A 14720-nucleotide genomic window follows, 5' to 3' on the forward strand; every position below is an offset into this window, starting at 1 on the left:
GCATCAAAAGCAATCACCAACAAGGTAAAAGGAAAACCCATGATTTGGGAAAATATTTTAGCCAACTGTCCCTCAGACAAAGGACTTCTATCTAGAATATATAAAAAATTTTAAAAATTCAGACGCCCTAAATCCAGAGACCCAATCCAAAAATGGGCATCTGATATGAATAACACTTCATGGATGAAGAAATACAAATGACAAATAAATATATGAAAAATGTTCAACATCATTGATCATTCAAGAAATGCAAATTAAGACAACACTGAGATTCCATCTCACCCCAGAAGAAATGGCTATCATCAAGAAATCAACCAATAACAAATGCTAGAGAGTCTGTGGGGAAAAAGGAACACTTCTTCACTATTGGTGGGAGTGTAGACTGGTGCAGCCACTGTGGAAATCAGTGTGGAGATTTCTCAGCAAACTAGGATTCGAGGTCCCACTTAACTCAGCTACTCCCCTTCTGGGTATTTTTCAAGAAAAATGGAAAACATCGTACCACAGTGATACATGTGCACCCATGTTTATAGAAGTGCAATTTGCATTGGTTAATCTTGTAAACAACCCAAGTGCCCATCAACAGAGAAATGAATAAAAAAGATGTGGCATTTTTATGCAGTGGAGTGTTACTCAGCTGTAAAAAAAAGAAACTTGAGACTTTTATAGGTAAATAGATACGACTAGAGACCATATTCATAAGTGAAATAAATCAGACCCACATGTATAAACATCGTATAGTCTCCCTAGTGTAAGAACCTGAAAGAGTAAATAAAATCCAAAAGGTACAATAGATATTGTAAAAGGGAAAGAAATTGCTCAAGGGAAGGAACAACTGGGATGAAGGAAAGGAGAAAAAAACAAGGAAGAGAAAAAACATGTATGTATGTACAGGGATAGCTAGGATAATTGTGCTGCTGATGTCTGTTGGTTTATTGAAAGGAACAGTTAATGCTTAAATTTGTTTTTCTTGACCAATTTTGAATGCTTATATCAGGTAATCTGAACAACTAATTTGAAGACAACAATATGCATTATAACAACCATTGTTGAGTTCCTACCGTATTGTTTAGTGAAGCTCTATATCATTTCCAATGTTTTTTAAATTACTTTTTATTCTCTTTAATTATTTGATCAATCTTCCATTCTTACACCTGATAATCTGAGCAACTTCGTTGAAGATAACAATATGTAATATAACAAGCATTGTTAATTCCTATCATTTTGTTTTGAAGTCCGGAATTGTTTTTGTGTTGTTTTGTTTTTGTCTTTGTTGTTGTTACTTTGTTATTGTTTTTTTTCTCTTTAAAATATAAAAAAAGAATATTTTTTAACTTTTCTTATTCTTGGTCAAAAATGGTGAATATATTATGATCTCTCTCTCTCTCTTTTTCTTTCTCTTTTTCTCTTCCTTTCTCTCTCTGCTGGAGATGGAACCCAGGCGCTCACACTGTACCATGGAGCTACATCCTAGAACATATTTTTCTATGAGAAAGGCAATGTCTATTTTTTAGAGACCCTACCTAATACAGCAAGAAGTCAAGTGGATTTTCCCAATATGACAGTGCTGTAAGTGAAGAAATAGTAATGAATTTACAGTCTTCTTAAAAGACATCTGTTATAATTTAGGGAATCAAAATTAATTAATTGAATTTTTTTCTGGAGAAAGCAGGTCTAGACTGCACTACTTTTTTTCCTATATCGACTACAAAAATAATAGTTCAGAATTTTTAATATCTGCTTTGTTAATCTCCAGCTGAGAGATTTAGGATTTTTGTCTGATAGCGATTCAGAGTCTTTGCATTAAAAAAATATATAATATACATAATAATGTATATACTATATATAATATTTATTTAGGTAGAGCTGCTATAACCTTATACCACAAACCAGGTGGCTTCAACAGTAGCAATTTGTCATCTCACAGTTCTGAAGGCTGGAAGTCCGAGAGCAAGATGCTAGCAGAGTTTGGTTCTTTCTGAAGGCCATGAGGGAAGAGCTATTCCAGGCCTTGCTCCCTGACTGCAGAGGGCCATGTTCATGTTCACCCGGTGTTCTTCCTGTGTGTGTGTCTGTGTCCACATTGCCCCTTGCTATGGGGCAGTCAGATGGAGCTAGGGCCCATACTATGACTTTATTTTAACTTGACTCTGTCTTCAAATAAAGTCACATTCTGGGTGCTGGGAATTAGGATTTCAATACTTGCTCCTGGAGGGGCAATACAACCCATAATACACTGCACTTTCTCCATATACATGCCCATAAATACACACATTCACACACTATAGATAATGGCTTAATAATTGATAGAGTGTATTAAATCCTAAAGACATTTTAATTCATGGATTTAAATAATCATTGAGTCATCTTTGCATAACATTTCTAAAAAGTATTTTTCTTGTACCATCTTACTGATGGCTTCCCAAAGTTAACTAGCTTATCCCACTCCAGATAAAAGAACCATGTCCTGTCCTTCCCTCTTTCCAGCCATGTTTCCAGGTTCCCAGAAATAGTCTAGCCTGCTATTTTGCTTTCTCTTTATAATAGAGGAATATACCATATTTTAAATGCCTTTTAGAAAAACTAATAAAATCCAAATAAAGTTTAGAGTTTAGTGAATGATAATGTATTAATATGGGTTCATTAGTTGTGACAAGTGTACTGTAGTTGTGTATGAATTAACAGCAGAGGAATTATATGACACATTACATTGTAAGACAGTGGTAACTGAAGCACTGTGGTACTGATAGAGAAACAGACATACAGACCATTGGAAAGACCGGAAAGCCCAGGAATAAACCCATGCACCTATAGTCAACTAGTCTTCAGCAAGAGCAGTGAGAATACACGATCGGGATAGGGCAGTCTCTTCAATAAGTGGTGTTAGGAAAACTGATATCCACATGAAGGAAAATGCAATTAGACTTTTATCTCATGCCACATACAAAATCAACTCACGATGAATCAAACTTTTAAACCTAAGACCTAAAACTATAACACGAGAAGAAAATGGTAAAAGTTCCTTGACATTGGTCTTGGCGGTGATTTTTGGGACACACCACCAAGAACACAGACAACAAATGCAAAAATAAATAAGTGGGACTAGCTACATCAGACTACAAAGCTTCTGCGCAGCAAAGGAAATGCAACCGACAGAGTGGGGAAAGTATTTGTATCTGTCTTGTAAGGGGTTAATAGCGAAGATATGTGAGGAACTCATACAACTCAGTAGGAGACCACTGTTCATCAGGGGAAAGCAAAGCAAAACTACAGTGAGACATCACCGCATGCCAGTTAGGATGGCCATTGCTAAAAAGTCAAAATATACGAAGAGTTGGTGAAGGTAATGAAGAAACATAACCCTAGTAGGGTACAGCTGTTATGGAAAACTGTATGGAGGTGCCTGATAAAAGTAAAAATAGAACTAGCATCGATCCTGTAATCCCACTTCTGGGCATGTATTTGAAAGGCAATGAAATCAGAATCTAGAGCAATGATCTGCATCGTTATGTTGCCGTATTATTCACAATAGCAACATTTGGAAACAAATTGTGAATGAATGGATGGATAAAGAAAATGTGGTGTATATATACAATGGAATATAATTCAGCCTCAAAAATCATACTGTTAGGGGCTGGGGATTTAGCTCAGCGGCAAAGCGCCTGCCTGGCAAGTGCAAGGTCGTGAGTTCAGTTCCTGGTACCGGACAAAAACCAGAAAAAAAAAAAAAAAAATCATACTGTTTGTGACAGCAAATAATAAACCTGGAGGATATTATGCTAAGTAAGATAAATCAGAGACAAATAGATAAATACTGCATGATCTCCTTGTGTGTAGGATCTAAAGAAATCAAACTTAAAAACAGAGAATGGGGGGGCACTTACCAGGGAAATAGGGAGATCTTGGCTTAGAGGGTACAAACTTTGAGTTATATAGGATGAACAATTTCTGGTGACCAAATGTACAGTATGATGTCTATAGTTAATACTAATGCATTGTATACTTGAAATCTACTAAGAAAGATTTTAAGTGTTCTTACCACATACCAAATGGTAATCACTTAGGTGATGGATGTTAATTAACTTGATAGTGGCAATCACTTCCCCATAAATGTACCTCAAAATGTCATACTATGTACTGTAAATGTATACAATTTTAATTTGTCAAAGAGATCTCACTAAACCTTGAAAAATTACAAAGAATATGGAGATCTGGGGTCTACTGGCTGGGGTGTACATGAGGATTTTTTTGTATTATCTTTGCAGCTTTTCTGTAAAGTAGAGCTATTCTAAAATAAAAAGTAAAAACTTTTTATAATATAAAATAGTGCCTGGCAATAGAGACATTCCATGGATATCATGAGTAGAACATACAGTTAAATCGTTGTAGTTAAATGCCACTGCTCATACATCTGTCTGTCCAAAGGACAGGTTAGATACGGCCTCTAGAGGACAGTGTTGTGTCATAGAAAGATTTTTATAATTTCTGCCCAAGTAGATGGATTTAGCGTTTTTCTTTTTTAATCACAAGGCCTGTGTTTATATTCATTATCCCCCCCCCTTTTCTTAACAAACACTAAGGAAAATGTATGCCTTCTGCTGTTCTAATTGAATATCTTCTCTCAACGTATTATTTTTGTTTAATTTTGGCTGCAGAAAAGTCTATTAAGGAAGAATGACCCACAGTTTCACCACAGTGTTCCCACCCCCCGAGGACACAGCATGAGGTACATGCCGTGTGTCATCTTGCATTTTCCCATGGCTGAAACACTGCAAACAGTCTGTAGAGTTACAGAGGTACTCAGGAGAGGGAGGAAGGCTGTCATTTTGTAAAGCTTGCTATTGTCTGCCGTGCAGTGGTTTGTTAGCAGTCAGGGAAAGGGAAGGAAGCCCTTGCTCTAGTTTATGGAGCAAATGTCTGGAGAGAGACTCAGTGTTTTAAGATGATTACTCTGTGGGGAATCTCGTAAGAGCGACACGCTGTTTGTAAGAGACTCAGAGTGGAAATTCAGAGTGCTGCTCAAGCACATCAGAGCCATATGAACATTAATTTGCAAAATGCTCACCTTGGACCCAGAGGCAGCTGAAGACAGTTGTTCATGTATTGATGGGCTCAGAGATTTGGAGATATTCTGTCACTAGAGGCATTAGATTTTCACTGATAGTGGAGCATTGGGCCTTCATTTACAGTAGTGCTGAATCCAGTATAAAGATTAAAAATTAATTATTTGGGTGACTGTGTTCCATTTAGCAGCAACCTCTAGTTTCTTAGTTTTGGCTCAAATAATAAATCTGTTATAAGCTCATCTGTTGAACTGGGATCTATGAGCCTTTTAATAGGATTTTTTAAAGGGCATTGAAAATTTATAGCTCTTCATAAATAGACTGGTATTAGTTAATGTCAGTTGTGCTTTGTACAGCCACTCCATCGAAATTGAACCCATGGGTATTTTTGTCTAATAGTGCTGGGTACCAAAAATTCTCTATCTCAGAAATAGTGTTTTCTTAATTTAGTGGTGACACTGCAAACTTCTATTAATCAAGGTAGATAGTTAACAGGTATTGCAATGATTTGCAGTGTAGTTTGGTCTTTGAAGTAGTGACTGGCTGCTAACCAAAGACCCCAATACATCCCACTGGAGCCAGTCAGAAACTGGAGAGTTGCCCTTGACTTCTCTGGTGCTGAACCAAGCTTATCAATTTTACTTCTTAAACATTTCCTGAAACAATCCACTTCTGTCTCCAGGGCCACCCCTCCAGTCCAAGCCCTCATCGTGTCTGTGTAGACCCGTGAAAAAGCCAGCTCACCCACAACCAGAGTGATCTTTCAAAATACACATCTGAGACCTTCAGTGATCTCCCGCTGCTCTTAGGTTGACAACCAAAGTCGCTCTCATGGACGAGGCCTTGCAAGGTCTGGTCCCTGTCTCTCTCCAGCTTCCTCTTGTGACATCCTGCTTGCTGCCCTGTCTGCTGCAGCTCACTGCCTTCTCTGTGTTGCCACAGTCCCAGTGCCCGCAGTTTCCTCTGCCTGCGAGTCTTCTCTCCTGTCTTTATCGTATTACCCTCTCCTCGCACCCTTGATGAATCAGCTCGAGTGTTATGTCATTGTGAATGAGTTTCCTGCTCTCCTGGTCTCAGAAAGTCTCCTTTATTATATGTTCCTATAGCATCAGGATAATTTACTTCATTTCGCTACATGTATTTAGAATTAGACACTTGCTTTTGGGTTTTTTGAGTGGAAAAATACAAGTGCTGTGAGCAGGGATCAAGCCCAGGTGTCCTCATTATCAAACCCCAGCACTGGGCATGGTCCCTTTACAAAGTAGTTGCTCAGTGTATATGTTAAGTAAGTAAATGGCTGTTTCTTTATTGAATGTTTAGGTAGAGGAAGAAGAACCCACTGGATACATTCGCTATGAAAAATTTCTCCCAGTGATGACCAAGGTACTTCTGGAAGGAAGGTAAGTAAGTAAATGCAATTTCAGGCAAACTGATGATTAGGCTTACATTACTTTTAAACACTTGTTTTTTTCCACTCTGTGTATGTTACTCCAAATGTCTTAGGTTGGCTTCTTTCTAATCTTTTAATTGTACTTCTGAACTTCCAGTTGCAATGTGCTTAGAAAATCAACCATGTTAGTATTACTCTAAGCAAAGCATAATCAAAGGTCAAAGAAGCTACAAAGATAATAAATCAACAATATCCTAATCATTAACTATTTTAAATGGTCAGTTATAAATAAGAATTAATCCTAGTTATTTTTGTCATAAAGTATAGCATTAGCTTACTAAAGTTGCCTGATTGTAGAGGTTTTGTTCCTAGATGAATTGATTTCCAAGATGAGAAAAAGCTAATAGATAAGACTAAATATGCCAGTGATCTTGAACAAAGTATTTCCATGGGAGTAAGGTATAATTGATTTTCATATCTAGAAATCCAAAAATATTTCAGTGAGAGAAGCATCATTACCCTAGTAGGTTAGCAACTTTACTTTTTAAAGTGTTCATTTATAATGTAGAGATTGAAATAAATTCTCTGACATTAACTCTTCTATGACATAATTATAGATACAGACCAATTCCAGATGATGTCCTTCTTCAGGCTTTTGAGGTATGTATGCTCCAGCTTATTCATAGAGACAATGGATAATCAAATATATGGTAATTGCTTAAGTTAAAAATGTATTACAATGAAAGAAGAATTCCTTTTAATCTTCCTAAAAATCCTCACTCTCACTTCGAACACATTTATCCCATCATTCTTGCCATTTTCTGAAGCAGTTCTGGAAGTCTCCTTTCATGAGTGTCTTTATGAGATAGATTAAAAAAATATGGTGAGTGCTGCCTCTGAGTGCTGTCCAGTGGGAAGGCAGGCTTGTAAAACCATTACAGTGTGTCCTCATCCACCTTATTCATGGAATCTGGCACTGTGCAACTTGTGGCTCTTCCTCAAAGCCAAAAGAACCATGAAAGGAAAATGATTTGAATTGCTTCAGGACATTGAGGCAGCAAGAAAGCACAGCTAGAAACTCATGAAAGAGGACTTCCAGAACTGCTTCAGAAAGTGGCAAGAATAATGGAATAAGTATGTTTAAAGCAAGGGGGAGTATTTTGAAAGAGATTAATGGCAATCTCTCCTTTACTATAATAAACATTTTAAATTTTAAACACTCAGATATTTTCCAGTCATAACTTGTATATGAAAATTTTATTATATAAAATTTATTTGCCAAATAAAATATATAATATCTGATTTTCCCCTAGACTTTAGATTCAGCTAAACGTGGATTTCTTACTAAGGAAGAATTGATCAAGTATATGACTGAAGAAGGTAAGAGTGCTTTAATACTTATAACAGTGACTTAGGATTAATAGTTTTTAACAGTTTTTAAAAAGTTATAGGGAATTCTTTAAAATCGATCATTCTAGTTAAAAGAGTTACTTACTAGTCTCATTTTGATTTGGGAGTGGTTTTGGTTGGAGGTTCAGAGGACAAAGGGTAAGGTAAAGGGGGACAGATTATTGCCTTTTGTATGATAGAAGTTTAATGATTACTTCTATAAATTGCAGTCACTTGCCAAGAGTGTTAGCATGAGCCTTAATTACAGCACTCTGGGAGGGTAAAGCAGGATTGCAAGTTTGAGCCCAGGCTGGTTAACTTAGGGACTTAGTGAGACCCTGTCTAAAAATAAAAATTAAAAAAAAGGATTGGAAATGTAGCTCAGTGTGAAGGCCCTGGGTTCAATCCTCAGTACCACACACACACACATACACACACATATAACCACTTTATTCGCATAGAGTATTTGCAGCACGAAAGATATGGCACCTAAACAACATGAACTGTAAATCAATACCTTTATTAGATTGAAGATTTGGAGTATACACAAAATTTCTTTCAAAAGAGCTTGGTAAAGTTAAAAATAATAATATAGCCTCAACTGAACATGAACTTGTGCAAAAATTTTATATTTTATGCTAATGGAGACATTTATATTTGCTTTGAACATAGACTAGCACATATGTTCATGTAATTTCCATTAGGATTTCTCCCTACTTAGGCCAATGTGTAAATCAGTTTCTCCTGAATGTCCATGCCTGAGGGACAGTCTCGTGGAACCATTCTCATAATGGCCCCCTCTGCTACTCCTATACTAAGTTAAGGGTTCTTTCTCCTTTGCTCAATTCACTGCTTCAGAGACCGAATCCTGTGTGATTCTGAGTCACTAATCACTTGAGACAGGATCAGAAGTACAAGTAATTCTGTGGAGGAAAGACTAAGACATGCAAATGCACAACTGGTTTGACCATTTTCACTTGATCCACCATTAGGTAGAAGAACAGGAAGTAAGGGTAAGAATAACACAAAAGTCATGGCAGTCACCCAGGAACTCCTAGGACATTGTTGAGATCATCTTAGGGATTAACTGTGGTGGGAATATTACGACTTCCAAAGCGTTTACCTTTTAATCATAAGGATTAAAGGAAGTCATTATATTAGGCAACATGAATTTAGTCAAAATGACCAAAACAGTTCAATTTAAGGAACGTTGTTTGCCTACTGTGTGTGTCTCACTGAGTGAGCACAGCCAGGGGCAGTGATACTGAAATCTGCTCTCCCCCGAGGATATTACAGTCTTATTGGGGAAACAAAACTAAGTTATTAAACAAATCACAATATAAAGAAATAAAAAAATAAATATCAGAAGATTAATGCAGGGTGGAGCAGCTTGAAAATCTTAGTTTTGGAAGCCTAACCAAAAATAGGTTCTGGGAAACCTAAAGAAGGTAGGATTTACTTGGGTGGGCTGTTGAGGGCTGGGGTATAACCATAAGCATCCTAGCCCCCTCACATACAATAGGTATCAACAAATTATTATAGCGAGTTAACTATGATAAACAGAGGAATGAGCAGTTGAAGGAAATGTGGGGAAATGGGCTGGTGAGAGAAACCCAGGTGGGTAAAACAGTGCGAACAGACGCTGGGAGTGGGAGTGTACATGGCCCCGCTGGTCTTGTTGGCCAGCAGTAGGAAATTCATTGAGATAGATTTCTGGGACCAAGCTGTGGAGGCCTGGGCTCAGGAGTCTAGGCTTCATCCTGTGGACGATGGAGTATTATAGGGCTTTGAGGAGGTGAGTCACACAGTGCTGGGGTGATTGTGGGAAAGTTATTCTAGTGCCTGCAGGTTTGTTAGAAGGAAAGAGGTTAGGCGGGGGAGCTCAGTTAGGAGCTCTTTTGAAGGCTCGCTCAGCGTTTTGAAGGTACCCTCATAAGGGCCTGCCCTGGCAGTGGGACTGGGAGGCAGGGATTGTACAGTGGGTTCTCTACAGCGGGACTCCTGGGCCCTGAGTCACGATGAGTAACCCAGGGCAGGGGACAATGGTGGGAGCAGAGTCAAAAAGAACAGCAAGGCTCGACCGAGTGGTGGGTATTACGGCAGCGCCAGGGGCTGAACCAGGGGACTCGAGAGGGGATGGCACTGATACAGAGACAGAGCACAGGGCCACTGGTGGCTTACGTGGAGGTGCTGTGTGACAGGAATTTCCAAAAGGTAAATTTACAGAGAGTTAATAGTACTTAAGGGTCAACTATTGGTTATTGTACTGGACTGCACATAGGAAACGAATTGATTTCAAATATGTGACTTCAGTGTTTCATTCAACAAGTATTATTCAGTGCCTGTCACATATGAGCTAATGTTTGATGATGATATATAAGATGTAAAGTATTATACAAGTGTAAGGTGTTGTTGTTATTAAATATAAAAGACCTGCCGTCTAACTCTAATAGCAGTTGACTAGCCTAGTAAAATATCTGTGTAGCTAGTGGCTGGAGATACTCAAATTTCTAAATCGTTTTTAAGTATTTCTATGCTTAATAACATAGATTAAAGTTACTTGTACAACTTTCTACAATATTCCCAGAGCTTCAAATATATTAATAAGTTTGAGGATATGTGTTCTAAATGCCCAGGAAATTATATGATAAATATCATAAGTTACACTGAATCCAATTCCTACAAGATAAAATCCACACATGTCCAGGAATTTGAATTGCATCAGTGTCTAGCAGTAGGAAAAAGTTCAAAAACATTTTCTAAATAAATACTTGTATGTTGCTGCTTATGTGTCAGATAATATTCTAAGTGATAATCAAATAATTGCCCATTTAATCCTTATAGCAGTCCTATGGGTGGAGAGTATTATCGTCTCCATTTATATGTGGGGGAAACTGAGGCACTGAGAGCCGTTTGGCCAAGACCTTAAAGCTAGTTAGAAAGAGCCAGCCTTCCTTAAAGTCAAATACTGTGTGTCTCTCCTTGTGCAAAAGGCAGTGTTTCTGCCATCTTCCGCTGGGAGCTAGGCCTTGTTCTAAGTGGCAGAGTGTAAGTGTTCAGCTGGCAGATGATGAGCTCGACTCCTGGCCTTTCGATCCCAGCCACCCCACCACTTGCTGGGGCCAGCTGTCCGGTTTCTTTGGGTGCCATCAGTAATACACAAGTTCTTACCTCTCAGTTGCGGTTGGGAGATTGATTAACTTAGTTAATATATGTGAAATGCCTAGATCAATGCCTGGCACATAGCACTGCTTAATAAATGTTGGTTACTTAATATACTTTTAAGGATTTACATCAGAGTTCCTTCGGCAGTAGATTTTGTATATAATCATCAGGTTTAAGGATGATTCAGAACTTGTAATTTTTAGCACATTAGCCATTCTTTTATTAGGATGTAGGCATGATTTCAAAAAGCTCTGGGCCATGCTTCTCTTGTTTCACAGTACTACCTTCACTGTCATCACAATCATCCATACTGAATAATTTCAGTATTAGTAAGTGACTCCCAACATAGGGAGCACTGTTTATAGTGGTAGGTGATTTAAGCTCATGAGCTAAGCAGACCTCAGGCCTTGGGAACTTAGCTGCTTGGGTAAGACTCTCCCTGCAGAGCCAAAGGTGGTGATTTAGAAGTTCTATATTGTTATTCAGCATTATGACACAGTTCTGTCTTAAATCATGTTCAGTCTTTCAAACTGTCTTCCGGAGGTTGCTTTTCCTCTTGGTGAAACCCATTTCCACTATGGCTCTCAGACCAAACTCTCACAGGGAGGAGTTCTGAAATGGTTGATGAGTTGTGTTCTTCACTGGAGTCAGTGGGCATCGCTGACCTGGCCAGATGGGTTAGGAAATATTCCCCGATAGAATTGTTACAATTTCAGTTCTCAGTTATCTGCTTCTCAGTAATTTTGCAGACCAAACACTGAATCATCTCTTCATACTCTTACTGCACGTAATGATCAGCGTCCATGTAGGACTGAGGCTTCAGGCCGATCCTTTTGCAACTTCAATTGTTTGGATTTAAAGCAGTAAACACCTACATCCATGATGTCTTTGTGTCCTGCTAGTGTTGTGACGGAGGTAATGGATTCTGCAGTTGGCTTGGTCTGTAATGGCAAGGGTAAGGTGAGTCCGCAGTCTGCTAGGGTGTCCAGCAGCATGCTTTTGGGTGCTGGCCCTACAGCGCCAAGAAGAAATAGTGACACTGTGGACACACAGGGGGCCCCAAGGTTAGTGGAAAGAGAAAGTAAAAGTCAGACTATTATAAATGATGGATTTCCTTTCTTGTCTCTCCCAGGTGAGCCTTTTTCTCAAGAGGAAATGGAAGAAATGCTGTCAGCTGCAGTTGATCCAGAATCAAATTTAATTCATTACAAAGATTATATAACAACAATGGTGATAGATGAAAATTAAATATTCTAAAGACTTAAAAGAGAATTTGAAAAGCTGCTTGTCCTTGTTAATTTCACATTTTAGCTTGTCATTCCCATACTAATTAAATATCCATTAAAGATATTTACTAAAAAAAAAAAAAAGATACTTTCTGTCTTGTGACATAGCTATTTCAAGATATTTTGTTTTCTATTTTTTTGTTGTTGTTTTATTTATTTATTTATGAAACAGGTTCTTGCATTGTAGTCCTGGTAAGACTTAAGCTTTCTACATAGCCCAGATAGGCCTCAAATTCCTGATATTCCTGCCTCAGTCTCCTAAATGCTAGAATTACAAGTATGCACAATCACACTTGGCAAGATATTTTGTTTGCTAAAGACAAGCATAACAATTTAAAACAAAAGTTCATTTAGTATATCCAGTCTTGCGGAATGATAAATTGCTATTTATTTAAAATCTAATTGCTAATTGTTTAACATTTTAACATTAAAGTAGATAATTTCCTCCAATAAAGCCCATGTTACTTTCAAATTAAAAAAAAACTGACAAAATGAAAAATGCTCTTAATGGGACCCAAGGTTCGGCATAGAGAGATCTTGGGGAGGGACAGAATAATCACAAATTGAAAATAAACATTGAGATGAAGATTTCTTTTCTAAAAATAAATACTTCAGTAATCTGAATGTGGAAGGAATTTTTGAAATAACTATTAATAATTGTATGCCAATTATGTATCCCATTTGAGATTATAACAGTGTAAAAAATTGTATTTGCTTTTCTAGCATGTTACTATTTATGGAATGGCTAGAGGAATTGAGATAACTGAATCTAGGGGAAAGACTGAATGAAAAAATATTTTATTAGTATGTGTTTATAGTATGGAATGTTTACATTCTTTATGGGGAGATGGTACATGTATTGAATGAATATTGATAATGTAAGGTAGTGACAGTTTCTCTCTTGGTCTTTACTCAAAATAATCTATGTGGGAAAATTGTCTTGAATATTGAGTGTCAGCTGTTTTGTTACTATAACAAAATACCTGAGGTGGACTAGCTTTGTATAAAAGAGTTTTATGTCACTCACAGTTCTAAATCTAAATAGCACTGTGCAAGCCCAGCGAGGGCCTACCTTCGAAGCAAGGCCCCTCGTGCAGATGGTAATATGTGTGGGGTGAGCAGTCAAGGCTCACCAGGAGCACAGGGTGGGAGGGGCAGGCTGCTCCCTGTACAACAGCCCTCTCCCAAGGGATGTCTCCCAGGGGTACTTCTGGTGACCTGAGGATCACCCAGTGAGCCTGTCTCCTAAAGGTTGCACCTCCCAGTAGTGCTACTCTGAGGACCAGGCCTCTAGTACATGAATGTGGGGGTGGGTACACCATTAAACCATATCCAAACCATTGCATAAAGTAAGAATATTGAGAAATTATATGATGTTTAGGAGCTGTAGCTGTTTAAAGAACAGAATAAAGTTGCCTGGCACAAAGGGTCACAGTGGAAAAATATACAGGGGCTTATAAGCAAAGAGGAAAGCAAGGTAAAGGAAAATGAGTGACCCTCCACATATATTCTTCATATGGCCCATATATTCATAAAGAATGTGTATTTGCGGGACACAGAGAATGTCCCCTAAAGGCCTATGTATTAAAGACTTGATGCCCAGAGTGACCCTTTTGGGAGATAGTGAACCTTTTAAGAGCTGGGGCCTAGTGGGAGAGCATAGGTCCTTGGAGGTGTGCAGCAAAGGGGATTGTGGGAACCCATTCCCTTCCTTTTCTCTTTTTGCTCCTTGGGTACCATGAAGTGAGCAGCTTCTTCTGCTGTGTGTGTTCCTGCCTTGCCACAGTCCCAAAACCAATGGTGTCAACCAGCCATAGACTAAAACCTCAAAAACTGTAAGCCAAAATAAACCTTTCCTCTTTCTAAGTTGGTTAATTCAGGCATTTTGTTATAGTAACAGAAAGCTGACTAATACAACAGCTGCATGTGTGTTTATACGTGTAAACAGGTGAGAATGTAAGACTGCTGGGATTCTTCCTCATACACATGTAGTCTTTGCCACCAAGAGAGGAATGTGCTACTCAAGGGAATGTTTATCACTGTTCACTCATTCACAAAACGTTTACTGAGAGTCTTTGGGTAACCTGGTAGGAACTGGAGTTAAAAGATGAATACATCTCTAACTAGTAAGCATCACAGTTTAGTGAGGGAGAACTGCAAGTCAGTCAGCAACCACATTCAGCAGAGTACTGTGGAAATGCATGAGTCAGCAAACTCTGCCAGGGGCAAGAGGAGCTTTCTGATAGATGAAGGAGTAGAGGAAGCTCCTCGGGACAGGTAGCACATGACTTAAAAATGTAGTTTTTTAAACTTCTAAAAACTTAGTAGTTTTTTGACTTGGTAATTTGCTAAGTGGGCAGCAGGGCACAGAGTATGTCAGGAGGGGAGTAGTAGTGACAGAACCCCAGAGGTGCCACGGATACGGAG

The 14720-nt window shown here is 38.3% G+C and overlaps 1 protein-coding gene across 1 annotated transcript in view; it reads left to right on the top strand.

Annotated features, from left to right (window-relative positions):
* Efcab2 (EF-hand calcium binding domain 2) overlaps positions 1–12377 on the top strand; it is a gene marked incomplete at its 5' end in the record, with an annotated part of 123540 nt that extends 111163 nt beyond the window's left edge. The window contains 4 exon segments of the mRNA XM_013520411.1: positions 6384–6463; positions 7071–7113; positions 7767–7833; positions 12140–12377. Of these exon segments, the coding sequence (XP_013375865.1) occupies positions 6384–6463; positions 7071–7113; positions 7767–7833; positions 12140–12255 (306 nt within the window).
* Between the last annotated feature and the right edge of the window lie 2343 nt (positions 12378–14720).

This window comes from Chinchilla lanigera, unplaced genomic scaffold (assembly GCF_000276665.1).
Source record: "Chinchilla lanigera isolate Chin_1 unplaced genomic scaffold, ChiLan1.0 scaffold00005, whole genome shotgun sequence".
Lineage (NCBI taxonomy): Eukaryota > Metazoa > Chordata > Mammalia > Rodentia > Chinchillidae > Chinchilla > Chinchilla lanigera.